Source organism: Neolamprologus multifasciatus, chromosome 4 (assembly GCF_963576455.1).
Source record: "Neolamprologus multifasciatus chromosome 4, fNeoMul1.2, whole genome shotgun sequence".
Taxonomy (NCBI): domain Eukaryota; kingdom Metazoa; phylum Chordata; class Actinopteri; order Cichliformes; family Cichlidae; genus Neolamprologus; species Neolamprologus multifasciatus.
Window position 1 is genome coordinate 14,161,596 of NC_140442.1, and position 22,517 is coordinate 14,184,112.

General features: G+C 38.5%; 1 protein-coding gene across 1 annotated transcript in view; it reads left to right on the forward strand.

The window, feature by feature from the left end:
- Nucleotides 1–22,517, forward strand: part of LOC146520031 (ras-related protein Rab-26-like) — a 54,372-nt gene that overhangs the window by 17,421 nt on the left and 14,434 nt on the right. Inside the window, exons 3-5 of the mRNA XM_085155704.1 lie at nucleotides 6,162–6,203; nucleotides 7,196–7,262; nucleotides 12,175–12,227. Of these exons, the coding sequence (XP_085011830.1) occupies nucleotides 6,162–6,203; nucleotides 7,196–7,262; nucleotides 12,175–12,227 (162 nt within the window). The remainder of the gene's footprint in view (nucleotides 1–6,161; nucleotides 6,204–7,195; nucleotides 7,263–12,174; nucleotides 12,228–22,517) is intronic.

Genomic DNA, 22,517 nt, shown 5'->3' on the forward strand with positions numbered 1-22,517 from the left:
ATTCGCACCCTGGGTTGTGACTGTAAATGCGCATGAAAATACCTCTTTGCTTGCTTGTCACAGTTTATGTTTTAGGGCTAAGATATTTAGCTGTGTTTTATATGAGCCCCAGTCCCTGCTAAATTAAAAGTATTGGGCGAGGGTTCACACCTGCCTGGGGATGTGTTTGTAATTAATGACAAGCAGCTTTGCCACCTGCTGCCCTAATGTCACTCCGATCTAGAGAGGCGAGCCCTGAGGAGCACAATGAATATTTAATGATGACATGAAAGAGGTGGGGGGTGAATTGTTGGACTGTGGAAGCATCACTCAACAAGCTATGAGAGACAGAGATTGTTAAGCAAGATAAAGCAAAGGAAGATGGTAATTTTGTGTATTTTGTTCTTTTTATATATATATATATACCTCTGTACTGGTGCTGGAGGGATTGTGGTTGTCTTTACAGATATCACATTTTTTGTGAGTGTGATATTTGTCAAATCTCAAACACCTTGAGGGACTTTCTTGTGGTTTACTTGAACTCCAGAATGAACTTGTCAGAATTTGTTGTGGTGTCATGTGAAGGTCACGATGACCTAACAAAACACATTTTTGATCTGCTTTGCGATTCAATGACAGGGGAATTATTATTTGTGTCATCCCAGCATGTGAAAATACCAAGAGATAACCCCGACAGGGGACGTGTGTTCAAGTCTGTGTAGATTTGGTGTATTTTTGTATTTTGTTCCATACTGAACTATGTTTTGTTTTTGATGATTTGATTCATGCAACCAAATCAAGAAGCAACATGGGGAAATCAATATCATTAATAGCAAAGTAGTGATATCACAAATCTAAATGTTTTCACAAAAAACTGTTGTTTTGTTGTTGTTGTTGTTGTTGTTTTGTTTGAGCAATATAAGCTAAAGATGATGCATTGAGGGCAAAGTATGACCTTTTTTCTTTTTTTTAATTGGAAAAGTTCTTCTCTTATAAGAGTCCTAGATATCAAATCCTGAGGCTTTACACTTCTTGGAATGCAAATCTAAAAAGTTAGCCAGAAAAAAAAGTGCCTTAAGTTGATCTACTGGGACTACATGCCTCCATGTCGTGCATTTTAACCAATGCTGTACTGACAAAATTGGAATTTATTCTTTGCCAGATAGATCCCAGCCTCTTTCCTTGTTCTTAGTGATGTATTTTTGTTTTGTTCATCTGTGATTTTCCTCAGCACATTGAAGAAGCATACTTAATGGCAGCAGTAATAACAGTTTGCTGCAGTTTGCAGGTTTTCACCTGAAATGCCCCCGAGGCCTTCTGCTCTTTCAATTAGTCTCTGTCTCGAACTTCGTCTGGTCACCCAAGTGGAAAAGTCAATAACAGCAAAGGTTCCCGTTAACCCACTGAATATATACAGTCACAGGTGCTTTAACGGGTGGACTTTTTAATTAAAGTCATGCACAAAAATGTGCTTCTTATTTTCAGTCATCTCATGTTACTGCTTCACTGCTTTGCAGACATTTGGAAGCATACAGGTAAAAACATTATTGCCGCAGCAGCTATGGCCTCGCTGTTAATTGTGCAGGGTCAGCAAGTTTAGCCCATCCATGAATGAATCTCATATTGTCTATAAGTTGCACAGTGTTTGTGCGTCTGGTGTAATGTGATTTATTGTGTTTTCTGTGTCTTCAAGAGGTTTTTTTTTCATTGCATTTTAATAAAAAGTCCAATATTTTTGAATTGTATCTTGTGGCTTAAAAATGCTGACCAAGCTCTACTCTGAATGTGGAGGAGAAGAAAGGATCTATGTGTTCAGTTATGCTTCAATAACATGATATTTGTAAAGCTTCATTTATTCCCTTAAAAAGTTAAATGTGTGCAGTCAGCCTTAAATAACAGAGCTCTTGCTGTGCCCAATTCACTCACACTCCATTATGATGATTACACTTTACACTGAGATATTAAGGAGTTACAGATTGTCATAAAGTAAATGTCAGAGATGAAAGCTAGCCATGTTTTTTGGATAAACTTTCCACCAGCTCAGTCCCCATTTTAACTTCAGAGCTGCCTTAATTTTCTGTGGAATAGATTCAACAACACGCTCGAAATATTCCTTAGAGAATTTCATTGAGGTACTGTTATGTAATTTACTGATTAGTTATGTGTGTCAAAGAGCGGCTGAACAGGTGTACCTAATAAAGTGGCTGGTGAGTATGTATCTAATTACATATTTATTTTTCTGGCATGCATTAGAAAGGTTCGTCTTTTGGCTAATCCAGTGTGCTGAAATCAAATTTCATTTTGAAAGTAATGTTGTGGTACACCGGTTTTAGCTGTATACATCAGTGACTTCTTTGTAGCTTCCACAACACAGATATAACCTGAGATGTGAACTGCAAAAGATGCAGCGATGACATGAAGTCTTCTATTTTACATTCACAAAGAGATAACTGGTTAAATCTTTGCCCTTTTGTAGCGGACAAACTTTTTGGGGGTTGCATGAGGAAAAGCATTCAGTGCAGAATGATCCACTGTGGTGATCCCCTGTGAAGGAGGAAGAAGCCAAAAGTATCTCTTTTTTCTGCTTTCTGTAATAGCAGGACTGGATGTTTTTGTGCAGCATGTGTGAGAACATGCAGCATATCTCTGTCAACATAACTCAGAGAGCTTGACAGCTTGGAGTTGTGTTGACTGTAGAGTCCTGCCTTTCTGTACTGTATGCCTACATGCAGATTTTTAGCTGATTACCCCAGGGATTTTATGTCTGGTGTCTGTTTTGATGGCAGGGGCCCACGTGCACCACATTAAAGAACAGAAAAATATTTGTTTCTGACACTGATGATCTTAACTTGAGTTCCAGTCACCACTGCATTCTACATTGATTTACTCTCTTTTACATGTGGGTTGTATCACCTGTCTCATGCGTAACCTTTTTGTAGACATCATGCTCCTGTTAGCAGTCTCATGCAACAGTCATTAATGTTTTATTGGCTCACACTTCAGAAAGCTCCTCATACATTTGTAATTTATGATCCCTGTAAGGTAATGTTAGAGTCATTCTGTACTAATGTGTACCTTCTCACTCATGAACCGTTGGGGAAAAGAATACATCCAGCATCTGACTGGCCAAGAGGTTTGCATTTGAAGACGTCCTCTGCTTGGAGGGTGATTGAAGCTGACCTAAAAAGTATAGCAAGCTTCTCAACTTCTCAAGCCTCCTGTGAGCCAATTGTAATTACACAGAGCAGAGCTGTGTCAGGCTGTAAGTTGTAGCTTTAGAAAAGTCTAAAGGATGGTGGAAACTGTGTCTGCCAGAGTGGGATTGACACTCTTTAATCTACAATACCTAAATTTTCTGTCCCACAAAATGTGATTCTGTTATATAAGCTGCTCAAATTTATTATATTTTATCCAGCTCACTGTTTTATTACATTCTGTTCTGCCTGATTTTCCTATTAACAAATCCAACATAATTATCAGTGCAATCAAGCCTCAAGAGTAACCACCCAAAATACTCAGCCCACTGTTATCATCAGTCTTTTTTATGGGTCACTAAATATTCATGAACCCTCCAAGCACATTACAGATAGTTTTTAGACACAACAACAACAACAACAGGGACGTGGTCCTTTGAGACTGATTCCTATCAGAGAACACTTACAAAGTAGCTTCAAGCTTGAGTTCTCCATGAATATGTATGGCATTCCTTCTTTGTGACTCTCAGGGAGGTAGATCAACTGAAGACATTAACAAGGACCATATCTATTTCTAAGTGCCCTGTTGGAGGATTAGCAGCATCTAGTCAGGGCTGAATATCTTGGGTTTCTCCTCAGGGATCAGGGAATTAGAAGGTCATCAGCAACTCTCAGAATATCCCAGAGGGGATGACGTTAGGAGGAGGCTTTTCAGCATTGCCACAGCACCGACTGATATAATGCACATTGGCATAGTAGAACAATGAAGGGCATCTTGACCTCCTCTAGCAGACATTAACTCACAGAAAACAGAAATTCAATGTGAAGAAATGCAGTGCTGTGCAAAGGTCTTGAGCCATCCTATGTCTCTTTATATTTTCCTTCCTAGTAGCCCGTCTTTCTTTTCGTTTTTCTTTGGACATTGGCTACTTTTTCAGTTTCAAAATGGTTATTTACATTTTTTTAAATTCTTTGTTAAACCACTAAACACTGACTTATGAATCATTCAAGCATAAAAAAGCACCTAAATCGAAATATTTGCCCCTGTGACCACAGTAACGGTGGTGTTTTAATGCATCTGCTACACACACACACACACACACACACACACACACACACACACCATATGGCTATTTCTCTGAGGACATGAATGCACTCCCAGGCCACTAACCCTAACTCTCTGCTAAAACCCACACTGTACCTCACAAAGGGAGCCATATGTGTAAAAAATTAATGACCACGAAAGCTTCAGATAGATATAGGTAACATAAGGAATGACTTACATGTTTAAAATAACAGAATTTTTAGTAACAGGAAATAAAAAAAAAAAACCAAAAAACAGATGGAGTAAGAACAATTAAAGTAATAACAAATCATAGAAAGGGGTGGAAGGGAGGCATGATGTAAAGCTAAGTAGGAAATATAAATGAAAGAAAAAGGGATGGAGATGAATAAAAAAATGAAGAGAAACATGGAAAAATTTGGAAGGGGAAAAATAAAGTAATTAAAGAGAAAATAAGTGAAAGAAGAGAAAAGTAAAATGAAAGGAAATAGGATAGATGCAAAACTGAAAGGAAATAAGAAAGTAGGAAAAAGGAAACAATGGAAAAAGTAGGAAAAGTTGATTTCTTGGTTCAGTTTGTGTGTGATTTCAGTTTTAGGTCATTTCACTACAACAACTTGTGCTTTTAGTTGAAATGTTCACTAACCTTGAACTTCTTTCAGGTGTAGCAGCTGATTTACGTTTGGGTACTCTCAAGTAATAAAATAGGTCACAGATGTCAAGCAGTGTGTTTCAGTGTACAGGGAATTTTCTCATTTGGACTACCTACCACTAGGCCATATGTAAATAACTAAATAACTTTATAACTTAAAGCAAAATTGGGAAACGTAAAGTCTGAAACAAGCCTTTATATTAAGGGCCATCAGTCAAACAATACTGTTTGGTTTGGGTCTAAACAGAAGGCGTTGTGTGTGACGTCTTCTTTTGCGCATGTGGGCCGCTTTGAGGGTTCACACTAGAGCGCATTTGCTGTCCCATTTTATTTGTAGTGTGAACAAGCAGACAAAAAATTGGATTTGATCAAAAAATCAGAATTGAGCATTAAGACCTGCAGTGTGAACGTAGCCTGAGACAAGGTCTGCAGTTCTTTAGATGTTATTGGAATAAGTTTGGTAGGGCAGCCAAGACCTGTCAAGGACATTGTTTCTATAGATCATGGTATGACGTGTTCCTTTTTTAGATCTTTTAGCCTAGTTCACTTTGCCGGAATGGTTTTATTTATTACTTTATTTACATGATGGTCATGGAAGAAAGCGCACGGAAAAGCTGTGATGTTTACTTTCTCTCTTAGGTCAGGTGGACTACACAGTCCACAGTATGTCCACAGTCAGGTGGACATATGGACTACAGTGACTAGTACTGATCATCGGGTTAAAAATAAATATTTCTGTAAATGATGAGTCATGATTTTTTTTTTTTTTTTATTTGAACCAAATCTTTTTTGTATAATTTTGACAGAACAGAAACCTGATGGAAGGTTGTGAAACCGGCTGTCAAGACCAGGCCAACCTCAAACCTGCCAGGTCCATTTGGCTGAGCATCACTGAGCTGTGTGTTAGAGCAGATTGAATCAGATCAGAGGAATGTCTCCATAAGATTAAAAAAAAAACAAAAAAAACAGAGGCAGGTAAGGAAAGCAAAGGGGGTTAATTCTCTGGAGGAAAAAGGCGAGGCTTCTTCAAAAAGGGGGCAAAGTAAGGTGCACACATGCAATATTGATTGAGTGGAGAGGAGACTGTGGAAGGAAGAGACTAGAGGATGAGGGGGAAAATATTGTAATAACCTCAGATACACACACATATACACATCAGGGTGCTTGTGCCATATACAGAAAAATACTGTTGCAAGTTGGAAAACATGCCTAAATTTAGGTACTGTCATTTACATCACTGCTTACCTACATCATTTCTATCTTTCATTTTCAGAATAAAGTCCTGAACATTGATGGAGTCAAGGTGAAGCTCCAGGTAAGAAATCTAATTCATTAAGATAATATTCTAAAAACATAGTCTGGTATGTAACCTGTCCCTACAAAGGTGGAGATTATTGACAGACATCTTGAAATGCCATATTAATTTACTGTTAAATAAACACGTTGATAGGTTGAAGTCATTATCACAGGTCTGTCATAGCGAGTAGAAAACATTACTGCCATTGGAGCCAAACACAGTGCTGATGGGGGAGAAAGACTTAATGAGCCAATTCCACTGAGATTGGAAAACTTAGTATCAGCCAGGTGATTTCTGTTCAGTGTTATGACCCTGAGGTAAAAATAAATCTGACACAAGAAATTTTTACTACTGTATATATCCAATCTATGGTATGATCTTCAAGCTGCAAATTGGGTAATATTTTTATACTAATGATTATGGACCAAATTACAAATAGAGGTGGTTGCAGTGACCAAAGATGTTTTGGCATCTTTTAGTGAAATGGCCTGTGACTGGTTTGGTTTCACCAATCATATCAATATTTTTACAAACCTTGCTTCCAGCAACAACTTTTGATACTCAGTATAGACAACCTCCCTAGCAACAGATACCAGACTGATGAAACTGACTAGCTGGTGATAAAATATGAGCTTGAATTGGAATTAATTTACACAGTACCCGCATTTTTCCAATGTACAGAAAGGTGACTTTAATTAATACCATTGTTTTTTGTTGTATGTGACAAGTACAAAGGAAATTATTTGCACACTAGCCAGAACAATTCTGATATGCAAGCTGCCGGTGTTGTTGAGAGCTACCAGTCCTTTTCAGTGCTGTGTTAGTAAGATAGTTTGAGTCCCATAGATCTAATTACCATATTCTATGCTTATCCAAAATCACAGAGTGAATTGAATGGGTGGTTTCACAGTGAGTGCCTTCCAGCTGAGTGAGCAAACATAAGGCTTATTAAAAAGACGGAAACTTCTTCTTCTATTTCAATGATCACCTCCCTCTCTAATTATCTGCAGATCTGGGACACAGCTGGACAGGAGCGGTTCCGCAGTGTCACTCATGCCTACTACCGTGATGCCCACGGTGAGACACACACAAATACACACTTTAATATCTTTTCCTGATTATTATACTAATGATTTAACTTTGTTCTTGTCAAAATGTGTTATTATATGCAGCTGCCATTCAGCCATTATGCAATGAAAGCCAGTGCATTTGTATGCAAATTGCGAACTTTATTTTTCCTGCCATTACATGAATATTTTGCGAATGGCATTGGATTCGAGTTCATAGACTGGACATAATGAAAGGGAGTGTTGATGTTTTCAAAGACAATGCATTGCCATCAAACGAAACTTTTACAGCAGTTGTATTTCACAGCCTTTTTCGTATCAAAGCGTAGAAGAGATTGCTTTTGTTCCATGCTGCAGAATTGTCAAGCGCTGAAGCTTTATAACACTTCAGCTGAGATAGAAGAGCAGCAATTTCAGGATTCGGGGACTCTCTGATGATGTGTAATCAGTCATCACATATGGGCGTGAGTCAGCGTGTGTTTATGTCTACTTTGTATTCATCTTGATGGCATTAGTCACTATGTAAGTTAATTAGAAAGCTCTTAGTTGTGACATTACATTGAGTTATCATGGAGTTGGTAATCGTGTTAAGTCTTTTTTGGAAGTGTCTTTGATCAAATGTGAATAAACTGGTGCATGATACACTAAATCTGAACAAACATACTCTGATTTCTCAGGTTTTTTCCTATCCAGGATCTTATCCTCACTAAATAATGTTCACCAAGGAATTACTAAGTAAAAATTACTGTTTAATTCAGATTTCTAAGCAGACCTAACCTGTCTTTGAGTAAGTAAATAACAGCTCTGCTTCTATGTTTTGCTTTGTTTTTTTCTGCTTGATATTCACTGAATGTTTCAGTATGTGTTTGTAATTTTGTGCACTTATGTGACTGCATCACTTCCTTTCATCTTATAATCTCTGGTCATTTGGGGATTCTTGTGGGATCAACCATCTGGATCAGTGTGCCTGTTTAAATCAATTTAAGTTTGTGGAACCTAAGCTGGGGTTTGGTTTGGCGTGTGACCAACTATGCATAAATGATAGAACAAAATCATCTGTTTCCGTGTATTATCTATGCTAGGGTTTGGCGGTCAGGCTGCATAATTACACCAGTTTCACCGAATCGTCTCTGTCTCCTGTAATAAGGGGACCCTAACAGACTTTTAGCAGGGTAAGTTTCAGGCAAGATACCCTGGGGACATATCTTGTTTTCTCAAAACCACATCACGTATGTCTGGAATGTAGCCTTACTCATCTTTGTGTCGGAATTTTGTTATTTTTCCATTACTGCCGTGGAGCAAATGAGAGAATGTTCCAACATCCTAATCAACTTTAGGTTCTTTTAATGCTGCTCTAAGAGCGTGTGTGAGACAAGAATTTAATAAAGCCTGAACTGCTATTGGAGAAAAATATCCAGGATGTGATGTGAATATTAAATTTTTTTTGTGGCCACTGCAGCATTAATAAAACCGTGACAGGTTAATTGAAATAGTGTAGACTTTTCTTTACACAAAACTCTTTCTTTGTGCCTATTGGCACACACCTTCACACATCGCTTCAAAACTCATGTTGATACCAAGCCTATAAGTGCTGCTGACTGTGAATCTGTGAAACGTTGTTTAATCTGAGCAAATTCCCGTTTCAGGACCAGACTGTCAGTCGATTTTTGAAGTCTCTGAAGCGTTGTGCAAAAGCTCTGCTGTAGTGGTTCCCCAGCTTTCTGTGTGAACTGAAAGCTCACACAGTTTGATCTCCCTGTCTGTCTTCATGCTGTGTTCTGTGCTTCCCCCAAAGCCTGCAAACAAACCAAAGTTATTTCCAGCAGTGTAACTTTTTTCTGCTTCTTCGTGTAACCAGGCAGTTGTTGCAAGTTTTGTGTTATTTCTGACCGTTTGAAGCTGCTTTATACGTCTGTCTACATCAGTTTACTGCTAATGCAAAGAGACCTTGGGGCAAGGCTATGACTGAAATGGTACATAAATGTTTAAGTGCTTTACGGCACAAGGTGTTTTATTTCAATTAATTTTGCAACTATATGCAAGCTGTGTACCACAAGATTAAATGTTTATAAAACATGTTAAATTTTCTTTTCCAAATGTTAAATCTTTAAAGTCCTGCATTAAATTGACTCGTCTTTAAGGTGGTATCCATGGGCAGCTTTGCACCACTCCCACAGCTCCTGTGTTTTGGATCACTCTGTGGAATTCCTGTTCTGAAATCTTGCTTACAGACAGCAAATATCAACTTTTGTGTCAGATTGGTCCAACCACATTGTTGAAGATCATCACTGAGAAAGAGAACTGCTTCTCTGACTACAACCTAGAGACTAAACCACAGCCTTCAACTGAAGAGCAGAATTCTCGAGCCCAAAGGCAGCGCTCATGCTCTGTATTTATTTCTGCATGCACAGGCACATTCATTGTGAAGTCATCCTCCAGGGTCAGACTTTTAATGTTTTGTTAATGCTTCAGTTCTACTGTAACATCACAAGGCATCATTAATAAAGCAGTTTGAGCCTAACAAACATCATCACTACTCACCAACCTGGCGTCTGTATCATCTTCCTTAAAATGCAGTCATAATATAGATGCAGTCAGAATGGGGTGATCCGAAAACTGCAGCGATGCTCGAAGCGGTCAGCTGGTGCACAAGGAGACAAGCAGATCTTTTTGACCAAACCTTATACTATATTCAATGCCAAAAACCACACAAGAAAATTGTTAAAGTCCCCCAAAAAACTGATCAGACCCACAGGTAACTGTAATTGTTTTATGATTTATTTGTGACATTTTGGCATTTCCATGTATTTCCACTTCATTCAGTTTGGAAAAGTCAAACAATTCCTTCTTCTCCCTGTTTACACTGGGTGGATTTGCACTCCTTCATGAATTTGAAATGGACAATTATAAATGAAGCCATTTGTCAGTGAAATAATATTTAGGCTATCGGAGTAGAGCTGGAGCCAGGGGCTCCGCAGCTAAAGTAGCACAGCAGAGAGAGAAGTGTAGGAGCACAAAGAGACTCTGAATTAGAAATTGCTCTGCAAGAGGACATGAGAGAACAGCAGGATTATTTTACATGTTGGTGGATAGGCAGCGTATTTGGTGTGTGGGAGAAAAATGCAGACAGTCATCAGGTATTTTTCAACTCAATTCAAAATAAATCTGTGGTTATTGTTTCAGCACTGGGACATTTCCTGTAGTTAAAATTTGTATGCCTTGCTTTAACTTATCTACACAAGCACTGCATTAAAACCAAGATCAGAACAAGTTATGAATTAAAGACAGACAGACACAGAAAAGAAGAGGTGGGCTAAAACAGAAGACTGTGGTGCATTTCAGTATCAAAAATTTAATTTGTCCAAGCTACATCTCTAAAATATATACAGGCCATTTGGTGTAGAAGAAGGGATTAGTTAATCCAGTTATTTCAGACTGCATAAAAAGTAACTCCTCAGTGGGGAATCACACTTGGAGCTGCTGAACAGACTCTTAATTAAGGAGTAAGGTAGAAATACACTGATAAGCTCCAAATGCTCTCAGCTGTCTCAGATGGAAGGACACTAATCTTCTGCAACATTTTTACCACTGTCAGATCTATGTATGCCTGTCGTTCACTTTTTTTGCTTTGTGATGGACAATTTTATACCAGCTTTTACAACAAAACCTCCAAAAATGCTCCTATTTGGTAGTCTGTCTTTTTTATAATTTATAAATAATGGAACACCTTTTAGAAACGAGTACAAAGTCATGTACAACCTTTCCCCAAAAACCATTTATTTCTATTACTGAGTCCATCCAGAAATGATGAATGAGGAAAGAAGTTGTATTTGTATGTGTAGTGAGTCCACAATCTCAAAGCTGGTTTGGACGCTCATTCAAGGTGGTGTACTGTTCACTTGGACAAGAAACTAAGTCAATGGGCCATATTGGAACGGAGTCTAAATACACATCAGGGAGAAGGGTAATGCAAGGTCAGATAATAATGGGACAGGGAAGAGAATGGATATAAGAAAGAATAACCTTCAAAATATAAGAGGAATCAACAGAAATAAAGAAATTCACCTACACAAATAAGAAGAGCCAGGCAGGCAGGAAAACAACTCAAGGGTAGAGCCAATAAAAGTCTAAAAATACAAATTTTACAGCATAAACTGTGACGTGAAAATTGTGAGTATGCTTTCATAATAAAGATTCTTCCGTTACCTATTAGTCTAGCTCTGTCTTGGAGCCACAGTGATGGGAAATGGTCCCCTATTTCATCTTAATAGCTTGGCTGTTTTTCTTTAATTGTTGCTTTTTATCAGTTCCCTTCTTCTATCCTCACAATCTCTTCATTTAAAGCTTAGCTTGACTGTGCCATGTGTTCTACGGTGCAAAAACCTTCAGATTTGTGAGGGGAAGATACTAACTAAACACCTGAAGCTGACACCTTTTTACATTAGTAATAGAAAAAAGCTAGATAAGATGTTGAATTCAGATAGCAGAAAGATATCCAATAAAACGGAGACTTGCAGGTTATGATTCTAATGTGTCCTGACTTCATCCACTTAGTGGTGGCCAATTGCAAAAGAGTGAGAAACACCTGCAGCACAAGTCTGGCAGACCTCAGCTTTGTTGCATAGCTGTCAGTCCTCATCGTGTTCATCCCTCCTTGGGCGCTGCCTTTCTCAGCTGCAGTGTCTCTTTTTCTTGAGTATCTTCAGGTAAACTGCTACATAGAGTTAGAACAGCTTAGGGGCTCTCTGTATTTCATTTATATTCATTAGAATCCTTGAAAATATTAAACTTTTATATGTTTTTGTTTGCAAAATTAAGTTGGTACTCACATGAAATTAATGCATCAAGGTTAAAGATAGTTGTTGGGGTTTTTTTTAATGCCACAACTTTCTACATGGCATCTTTTGCTTTGTTTCTTTCAGCTCTTCTCTTGCTGTATGACGTCACCAACAAATCATCCTTCGACAACATACAGGTTAGTCATTTTCTTGATTAAATAATTGTGTCCATAAAACAAAATAGTACTCACTTTTATGCAAGTACATAGTATCCCAGCATCACACGTCCATTCCAAAATTCACCTTAAAAGTAGTGCATGTAAGTGATCAGAGTCGAGGATGAGAGGAAGCTGCTAGTGAAGACGTCTGGGGTGGGTCAGGGACACGGGTTTCGATGCCTGACGTGTGCTTTTCACTAGTCTTTAAAAAGTGAAAGGATGTGGCTGGATCAGGGCCACAAATGTCAAAAAATTATCTGCGACATCTCATACATTATTCATCGTCACTGGAATAAGTGGAAGTACAATCTGACTTTGTAATGCTGAACAACATCATGACCAAATGGCAATCAGGAAAATGGAGATTGATTCCTATGTCATTGTAATTTGTGGTGGGGTGGTTGGGGGAAGGCCTTATGGAGTTCTTTCCATACTGTCCAGTGGGAAAAGTGTGAATGAGGTCTGTGCAAAGGGGAGACTTGAATGGAATAACTAATCGGATCAGGAATATGAAGGAAGACTGAAAGTTACTGAGTGAGGGGTAGCATGGTTACCTTATTGTCTAAACTTTGTGGTATTTCTCAGGACTAAAATTCAGGACTATTTGAATTTTTAGGTGAAAAATATTTTTTACAAATGTAGTTAACTTAGTTTCTTTTATGAATCACTAGGGGGGCATCTGTCGGCTACATTTGGCCTTATCATTAGGCACCTAGGCCAGTACCACTAATGGCCAGCAGGTCAATATTAGTATTTCATCTTAAAATTCTCTTTTTGTCTACTGGATGCACTCGAACAGCAGGAGCACTCAAAACAGATTAGATGATGAAGGATTAAACTAATAATAATCACATGACCACTTGTGTATATGAAACCATTTATTATTGTTTTTATAATGAGACCAATTCAATCCAGAACTTGTTGTGGGCTTATAGTTTTGCTTAAACACAGCAGTTAGATCCAGTCAGTCTCATATAACACTGTTGAAATCCCAAATTGCATGATAGTGTTTTCTTCCCTGAACTTTCTGTATTGATTCATAGATTTCAGAACAAAACTGATATTTTCTGTCATATAATAATTATGTTATATACTGTGTTAAAAGAACAAGCAAAACTCTTTCAGTTAGAAATCAAAAAAGAAATGCCAGCAGCACAGCAGGACATGAAAAGATGCACTTAGTCTATAAAGAAACCAATTTGTTCCAATATTTAAATGGGAAAAATAGTTTTCACTGATGTTAAGAGCACAGGCTAAACAATTACTCATTCATTATCAAAAATAAATGTCAATTATTTGACAATTTGGCACCAGTAAAAGTGAAATAACTGTCAGAAAGGGCTGCAAAATGGCAGCTTTTACAGAAACCTCTATTTCATCATTTACCCTCCTCAGTAATAACAGTTGTCAAAAGAGGTAGAGCTGTGTCAGCTGGTGTCACTTTGTAATCATAGCACTTGTTCCCCTCTGTGTAATAAGTATAACCTGCAGCACAAGGGGACACAATTTGCAATTGCTTTAATTTACAGTGACCAAAAAAGGATTCATTCAGTGCACCAAAGGGCTTGTTAAGGCACGAAGAGCCTGTTTGTTACCAGCGAAGAGAAATGTGATGTGTCTATCTGCCCTGTGAGATCACTGAAGCAGGAATGATGCTTTTCAAGTCCAGATTTGAACAACAGCTAAAGTGAGAGTGGGGGTTGGGGGGGTTATGTGAGTGCAGAATGCAGAGCGGAAGGACTGATACGTTGGCAAAATAGTAACACAGGGGAGTACGAGTAGCAAACTGTCAGCTATCTGACACAAAATCAAGCTAGAAGACCTTGTCTTCATGGTCCAGCACACAGTGCTTCGGGCTATTTTTTTATATGGAAGTCTTTACTGTCCCAACAATCTTCAGCTTGTGAGGACACCAATGGGTATACCTGCATACTCCTCTAACCTGCTGTGTGTCAAATTTGACTTTTTAACTACATATTTACTGTATATATTTCATATATAGATATATTAGCACAAAATATAACAAACTATGGACACGCACACACATACACTTACACTGATAAGCACTCACTCATCCCCCCTCCCCTTCCAACGCCTTCGATGCTTGTTGCCTCCTGGGAACACGAGGCGGGTCTGGGCCCGCGCTGCAGAGACGGCGCCGTTGCAGGATTGCTGCTGTGTTGCCTGGGATTACTCCTCATCCCCTACCCAACCCTGTGGCTTGTCATGTCTTCACAATGTTGTGCCGTGGACATTCATGTGCTTTTTTTGTGCAGAGGAGTTTTTTTGTTTCCTGTTCTCGTGCTGTCCTACCATGGAAGCACAGCATGAGTGGAGGTCTCTTTTTTTCCTCTTGTACCTTCCCGTTGTGTGTACATTTCAGTGTTTTTCTGTAACGCTACCGATCTCCAACTTGTAACCCCATGTAATGTTTGTGTTCTGTGTGTAAGGTCGGGGGGGGGGGGGGGGGGGGGGGGCATTTCACTGCAGGGCAACCTGTGTGTGACAAATAAAGCTTTCATTCATTCATTCATTCATTCAAATTGTTGCAGAAATTTCTTAAACCCAGTGTGAGACTTTCTAAATTTATTTAACAAAGATAAAGGACAACACTCAGATTTGAAGACTGCAAACTGATTAGAAAAGATTTAAAAGGGAGGGCAGCAGGAAAGAAGTGTGAAATGCATCTCTGTATTAATTGTGACATTAATTGTGCCAACCGTTTGCACTTCTTATTGCATTACTTTGAAAAACCAAGCATATATTATTCAGTGAAGTGCATGTACAAACATATCATATTTGAGAATGACTATAAATGAGCCTGAAAGCACTTTATTTTAGTAAACTAAGTGAGACGGGTTGTGTGGACTTATTGTTGTACTGTTGTGAGAGGCTGTGGAGCATTTTTGTGTTTGTTTCGATTATTAGCTTATAATTTACTGTTCGGGCCAACTTGGATCAAATTCCACAGTTTGTGGCCCATGAGCAAATATAAGTTTGAGACCTCTAGCTTAGTGTGCTGCAAACATTATTACATATATACATTGTAAGCTTGGTGTAAAATGATAGATGAAAGGTGTCAGTTCACTTCAGGTAATGGATCTGTGGATGTGTCAGGTTTCATGGCAGCTTGTTAAAAAAACAAATGTGTAAAATTGCCTCAAAAAGGTCAGAGTCAGTCTGATTTATTCTTTGGAGAGTATGGATATCTGCTTTTTTATGGAGCTACAGTCTGAGTAGACAACCAGCCCCTTTACGTAATTTAAATATAACTCAACAATTTTCCAAGTTGAACAAATGGAGCAATTCACAGTATGGCCTTCCAAAAATCAAAATCTGCCACTGTTTTCGTCAAGTCTCCCACTTGTTTTCACTGTTACCTAATTAAAACTCCCTATTTGTCTTGTTCATACAAGACTATTTTTACTTTTTAGAGTTGTAAATGTAGGCACAAATAGTATGATAAGCAAAGTTAAATGAACAGCTTGACTTTCTGTCTATTTTTGGTTGTTTCACAGCTTGGTGGAGTCTCCCCCACCACCACTGCCCCCGAGATTGTTGACGTTTATTTAATACAGTTATAGTCTCCTACTGATACATTTACACTAATCCTCTGAGGCACAGATTGACAAGTCCTTCCCCACCCTGCTCAGCCTTCTCCCTCCCTCTTTCATATCCTTCCACCACTCTCACACTCAGTCAGTGTCTATTACAGGCAGGAGGTATGTTGGCGGTAAGCTGCAGATGCCTGCTGGCATACTGCTGCCTAACGAGCACTAACTCATGTTAATGAACACTAATGGTGATGAATGCCACTCTGAAGAAGAAGCAGAAATGAGAGAGGCAAATAGTTCTCCTTTTCTCGTGCCCTCAGACCCGTTCCCCTCTGCAGTGTTTCGAGGACACAATTACAGCAGCGCGTTAACATCATTCAAGCTGTCCATCATCTCGGAGAGAAAGACTCAACATGTAAGGCAATAGAAGTCCAATCAGTTCATCTCATGAATGTTCCAGCCGCTGTCACTTGGATTGTGTTTTAAGTGGTTTGAAGATAAAGTCAAATTCATCCACAAATGATTTCTTGTATGTGCGCTGCATCTTAAACATCTGGCTGTTTCAGAGTTACTCAGGTGTTTCACGCCATCCTGGCAAGCGCTATCAATCAGTGGTTTGTTTATATAATGCACAGTGGCAAGTAACGCAAGTCTTTATTTTTGCAGAACTACACAACCCATTTAGTAAGATGATGAATGCCTTCTTGTCAGAAGTGGTGCTTCAGGGAGACTATAAAAGTCTATTTAGACCTCTGCTGCAAATTATTTGTCTGGGCTTGTGTTATAGCAGCCTGGCTCCTGTGGTGCCATCATTCAGGAGTAAGATCATTTGCTCTTTGTGGAAATTAGAGAATTAGAGTGTCCAATCAAAATTATTCACTCCTGTCTGTTTGTCTGTTAACCATCTAGTCATGAGAGATTTCTCCTCATCATTAACATCTGGGGCTAACAAAAAAGTTGGTCTTAAAATGGATATTCAGTTATTATTAGACCATTATAACAGCATGAGGTCAGGGCAAAATCGATTAACATTGGTAGGTTAACATTTATGCTTTTTCTTTTGCAAGTCTATATTTTTATTCTGGGATTCCTCCAAAGAAACTTTGCATAATTCATAGTTTTAAAAAACGTCTCACAGCCTCTCAGTTAATCATCTGTCCTAAACAAAGATGTTTTAACTTCTCTCTCTTAAATGTCCGCTTTCTAAGTAGCTGCAACAGAGGCAAACTAACTGTAAGTGTTCTTAAGACCTATTTTCTCTTTGTTAAAACAAAATCCATACTTGAATTTACACACTGCAGTCGCTTCAATGCTTTTTCTACCTGAAGGGAAGCGTCTGTCAGTGAAATGGTTACATGGCTGCTTAGATACATAAAATAAGTAAGTTTACTTAACAGTTCTATCTAACATAGCCTCATTAACTTTCTGTTACAGTTACCAGTTTTACACATGTACAGTAAGCTGTGTATTAATTCAAGGAATTTAAAATAAATTTCATTTACATAGCGCCAATTCACAGCAGCAGTTGCCTCGAAGCACTTTATATTCTAGGATTAAAAGCTCTACAATATTAGAAAGAAACCCCAAAAATCAAAATGAGCAAGCAGTTGGCGACAAAGGGAAAGAAAAACACCCTTTTAACAGGAAAAAACTTTCTGCATAACAATGTTTAGGGAGGGCCAGCCAGCCACCAAGACTGGTTTAGGATGAGGGGAAGAATGAAGAGGAAAGACTCAGTGCATCGTGGGAAATGACCCAGCAGCCTACACCAACTAAAGCGTAACTAAGGGAGGATTCAGGGTCACCTGATCAACCCTAACTATATGCTTGATCTAAAAGGAAAGTTTTAAGACTAATCTTAAAAGTAGAGAGGGTGTCTGTCTCCTGAATCCAAGCTGAGAGCTGGTCCCATGCTAGAGTGACCTCCAGTCACTCCAGGAACCAAAAGTAAGCCAGCAGTGTTAGAGCGAAGAGGATCTGTGAGGATAATAAGATGCTATGCAGTCTTTAAGATATGACAGGGGCCTGATTATTCAAGATTTTGTATGTGACGACGAGAAGGATTTAAAATTCAAGTCAGAATTTAACAAAGGGCCCATAAAGAGCAGCTAAAATGGGAGAAATGTGCTCTCTTTCTAGTCCCTGTCAAAATATGACTTGTGAGATTATTCAAGTATTCTGATTCTGATACTCTCGTTGCAGCATTGTCGATCCACTGAAGGCTTCAGGCAGCTTTTAGAGCGAGTTGATGGTAAAAAAAAATTACAGTAGTCCAACCTAGAAGTAATAAATGTGAGAACTAAGTTTTCAGCATCACTCTGATGTTTCTATTTTTATTTATTGCACAAATGATACAGGCAGGCTCTGTATACTTGCTTGATGTGCACGCTGAAGGGTATATCCTAAACAAAAATGACTCAGAGATTTCTCACAGTGGTACTGGCCAAGGTAATGCCATCCAGAGTAAATATCTGATTAGACACTATGTTTCTAAGAAGCAACCAAAGGGTCACTAGTTTGATTCCAGCCAGAGACACGAATCCCTTCAGGGTTGCATCAAGAAGGGCATCTGGCATAAAACTCTGTCAAATCAAACATGCAGGGCTATCCACTGTGGCCACCCCTTGTGACAAGGGAGCCTCCGAAAGTGACATTTGAGTTGGACTCAGAAGTCAATGGACTGGAAAGAGAGCGATCAGGTGTATTAACAACCAACCTTGCATTTATTTCATGGGATCTATACCACTTCTAATCCTGCAGTTTTATTTCAAACTTCAAATATTAAATCCCATAGCTTTCTGATAACCTTAGAATTGATCAGTCCCCTGACAGGGATCAAAATTAATCTCTCCAAAGGCACATGGTGTCTGTTGGGATATTGACTATGCAGATCAGTCGCTCTAGCCTAGATTGAAATTCATTTTCCGCAAATGAAATGTAATATTTCTTATTGAACAGTCTGGCTTTGGTACTGATCATTGAAAGATTAATTACCATCTAACTGCACTCGCATTGCCGATGTCCAAATGCCTGATCATGCTTACACGTCTGCATTGTAGAAACACAATGAAAGCAACGAGGGGGATTAAACCTTCATCTGTCTGTCTTCATTCATCTCTCTCGTTGCGTCCCCGGGGCATGGATTGGCTTCAAATGAAATGGCCGCCTGCCTACCACATTGCTGTTCGCTAAATGTCATGGCACCACTGCACCAGATGGTGATGAGAGAAGCTGTCATTAAATAATGCAGTGATATGAAGTCAAATACCATTCATTTCACAGTCTGTGGAGACTTTTGGCATTTGTGAAACGACCTGTGTCAAGCTTCCAGGTGTTTTATGTTGTGCTTTGAAATCATGCTGATTATTCTGCACAGTCGGTTCCTCTGCAACCTAGTTACCTTGTCGCTCAGACATCACCTTTAAATTGGCGTCCTGCATGGAACATTATTAGTATGTCAGCTCCATAGCTTTTGCAGATTACTGTAGTCATATATATGATGCAGCCAGTGGAGCGTGGATCTGCCAAGGCAAAGCGCCAGAGGAAAAAATTATGTACCATTGTTCAGGCAGCTGCTTTCTGTGGACATTTCCATTTACTTTGATGTCAGCCCCAAAGTGACAAAACAAATGGGGCACTTACAGTACGTGCACACAAGCAATGTAAGATGAATGAAGACTCAAGATTTAAGTCGCTTGCTAGTTGTTGTTGTTGTTGTTGTTGTTGAAGCAATTCCAGAAGAAGTGATATGACCAGAACCCCAGCGGATGGATTTATGTTACAGGTGCCTCGTTAAAATAGCTTCAAAATCAATGATTCTATAGGCCTTTTTCTCTTCCTCATCTCACCATTTTTTGTTATATAACACCACATTTGTGCACCAGAAAGCTCCTTTTATGGTCGTCTGAGTGTATTGAAACTCTGCTGAAAGAAGCTCTTTACCTGTGAGGGGGCTGGCAGGTCAAAGGTCAAAGCCGTTTATCATACATTTTCAGAAGAGAAATATGATTTGTTGGCTGCCACTGTCTCTCCTTTAGCTTTCTCAAAAAGCATTACCCACTTAGAAGTTAAAGTAAAGAAAACAACTTGGTCATAAATGAAAGTACTCAATTCTCCTGTTATTATATCAACATTAAAGACTGTACACAGAAGTACAGGCATGCCTTTGCTGCATTCACACTTTCCTTGGCATAAAATATCTTCATCTGAAGGGATATATAGTTTACTTAGGAGTTGCTTTAAGGAGAAAAGAAAAGAAAGAAAAAGAAAAGAAAACCCCCCAAACAAAGGGTTGAAAAAATTGGGTAAGGTTTTTGTTTTTTTTTATTATATTTTGTGTGAAATGTGTTTGCCCAAGGTGAGTCATGCAATTACCTTACATGTTGTTTCTCTGTGTCTGTATCATTTTATCTTCAGATAATGTCATTTTCTGTCACACTGCCTCTTTTGTCTTTTTTGGAGGGTTGTATCGCTACCCTGCATGAACAAAGGCAGAGGTGTCATTGTGTTTGTTGTGGTTATTCTGGCTTTTTATCACATTGGTGATGTCCTTTTATCAACCAGACAGAGGGACCTCACACTGTTTGTTTTTCGATTATTTGTTTAAGCAGAAGAGAGCTGTCGTTTTAAAAAAAAAAAAAAAAAAAAAAAAAAACCACACTCGCACACATACATGAATTTGTGAGGACGTGAATTTAGAACAACACTATTAAATCAGTCGAAGCACAAAAACAAACAGCAATCAAAAGAAAATTGTTAGCACTTCACGGGCTGATTATCCATTGTTTCTGGAACAGCTTGTGGCTCTTGTTTTTAAAAAAAGATCTCTTTTTTTTGCACTTTTTTTTTAAAGATACCAGAAAGTAAACACTGGATTCATTTAATACAGCTGGTGTTTAAGTAGCTAACATCTTAATATTCGTGCAAAGAAAAGCAACCCTCATACTATAAGCCAGACATGGAGACACTATTTTTTCTCGCTTAGAAAATGAAAACAAAATTGCTGAAATTTACACACTAACTTGGTTGACCTGAAAGTTGAAAAATTAATAGAGGATGTATAAAGGAATACCTCTCAGAGGCTTAAAAGAACCAGAAGGTTTAAACATTTAATTACAGTGCTATACATGTTTGCTACCACCTACAATATGTGTTTACCCAAAACACAGCTTGCTGTATTAGATTTCTCTTATTGTCTCATGTGTTAATTAGCCTGCAGCATGTCAAGGCAGTGGTACCGAATATAAGATCTGTCTTTAAAACAGAAGTATCTCAGCATAGGCCAAAGTCTTCCCACACAGGCTGACCCCATATCAATGTCTCAAAGTCAGCTAAATTTATATGCGGCTTAAGGTGTTTGTGGAGCTTTTCCACACTTTTAACTCTTTGTTTTATCACTTCCTATCAGATCAACTTAAATAAAATATTCCTTAGATTGTTTTTTATTTTTCCTCTCGACTAATAAGAAAACAAATTTTGGCCAAAAGTTCAATTTTTAAAGTTGACAATAACTAAACTAGGAAAACGGGCACAAAAATAAACCTGATGGAAGACACAGAGGGAAATGGAGATGAAGGCTAAACAAGGGAGAAAGGATAACCTGAAGCTCTGAACTATGAGCAATAATAACTAAAAAACAAAAACTAGACTGCAAAAGGTATTAAAACTAAAACTAACAAAACCTTAGAATAAAAAGATGGCAAAACCAACAGGGAATAGCAACTAGAACAACAAACTCCATAAATAATAAGTAAAAGTCAAGCAGAACAGGCCCTTAAAATTCATAATATGACACCCATTCAGTTTTTATATACCATCATGCATGCCATTAAATTTGTTTCTCCTCCACAGACACCTCCTCCCTCCCTAACCCTGGTTTTGCCCACAGTTTCTTCTTGTTTAAAGAGACTTTTTCTCCCCACTTCCACAGAGTCTTACTTATAGGGGTTAATTTGATACTGTAGGGTCTTTACCTTACAGTATAAAGTGCCTTAAAGTGATTATTTATACAGCACCAACTCACAACAACAAATTTGAATGTATTCGAATTGAATTGGATAAGCAAAAGAAATTGAATTGAACTTAACTGGTGGATTACCGCAAGTCAAATTCCTGTCATGAGGTAATATTAATTCATTGTGATGAAAATCTAGCAAAGTGGCACATTTGCAGATAAATGACTTTTGTTCTTTTTCTATTGCAGCTTTGGGAACCTTAATCCCCTTTGCAGGGAGTCAGTATTTTACTGCCACTTGGCATTTTGAACACTCCATTTCTTTCTCTTCAGAACATACTGAAACCTTAAATTACTGATTTTTCTCTTCGTTAGTCATGCATGCATAATTTGAAGAAACACAGGTCCATTTACAAGACTGGTGCCATCGAGTGCGCTGGCAGGGTTTAAGAACTGATTTAAATTACTCCTCCAATAACTTCTTTTTCATAACCAATTGTTCAAATCGGGGTCCTGATGGGACCAGAGCATTTCTCAGCTGTCATACAGAGAAACAGAAAACCACCCACACTCACATACACACCTACGGCCAATACAGAATCACCACTTAAACTAACAAGCATGGGAGGAAACCTGAGACACAGGCAACAGTGCTAACTACTGCACCACCTTGATTTGAGAATTTGTGTGAACAAATGCAGTAAAACATTATTTGACTTTACCTTTTCTTACTGTGACAGTGAACTGTAGTGCGTAATATCA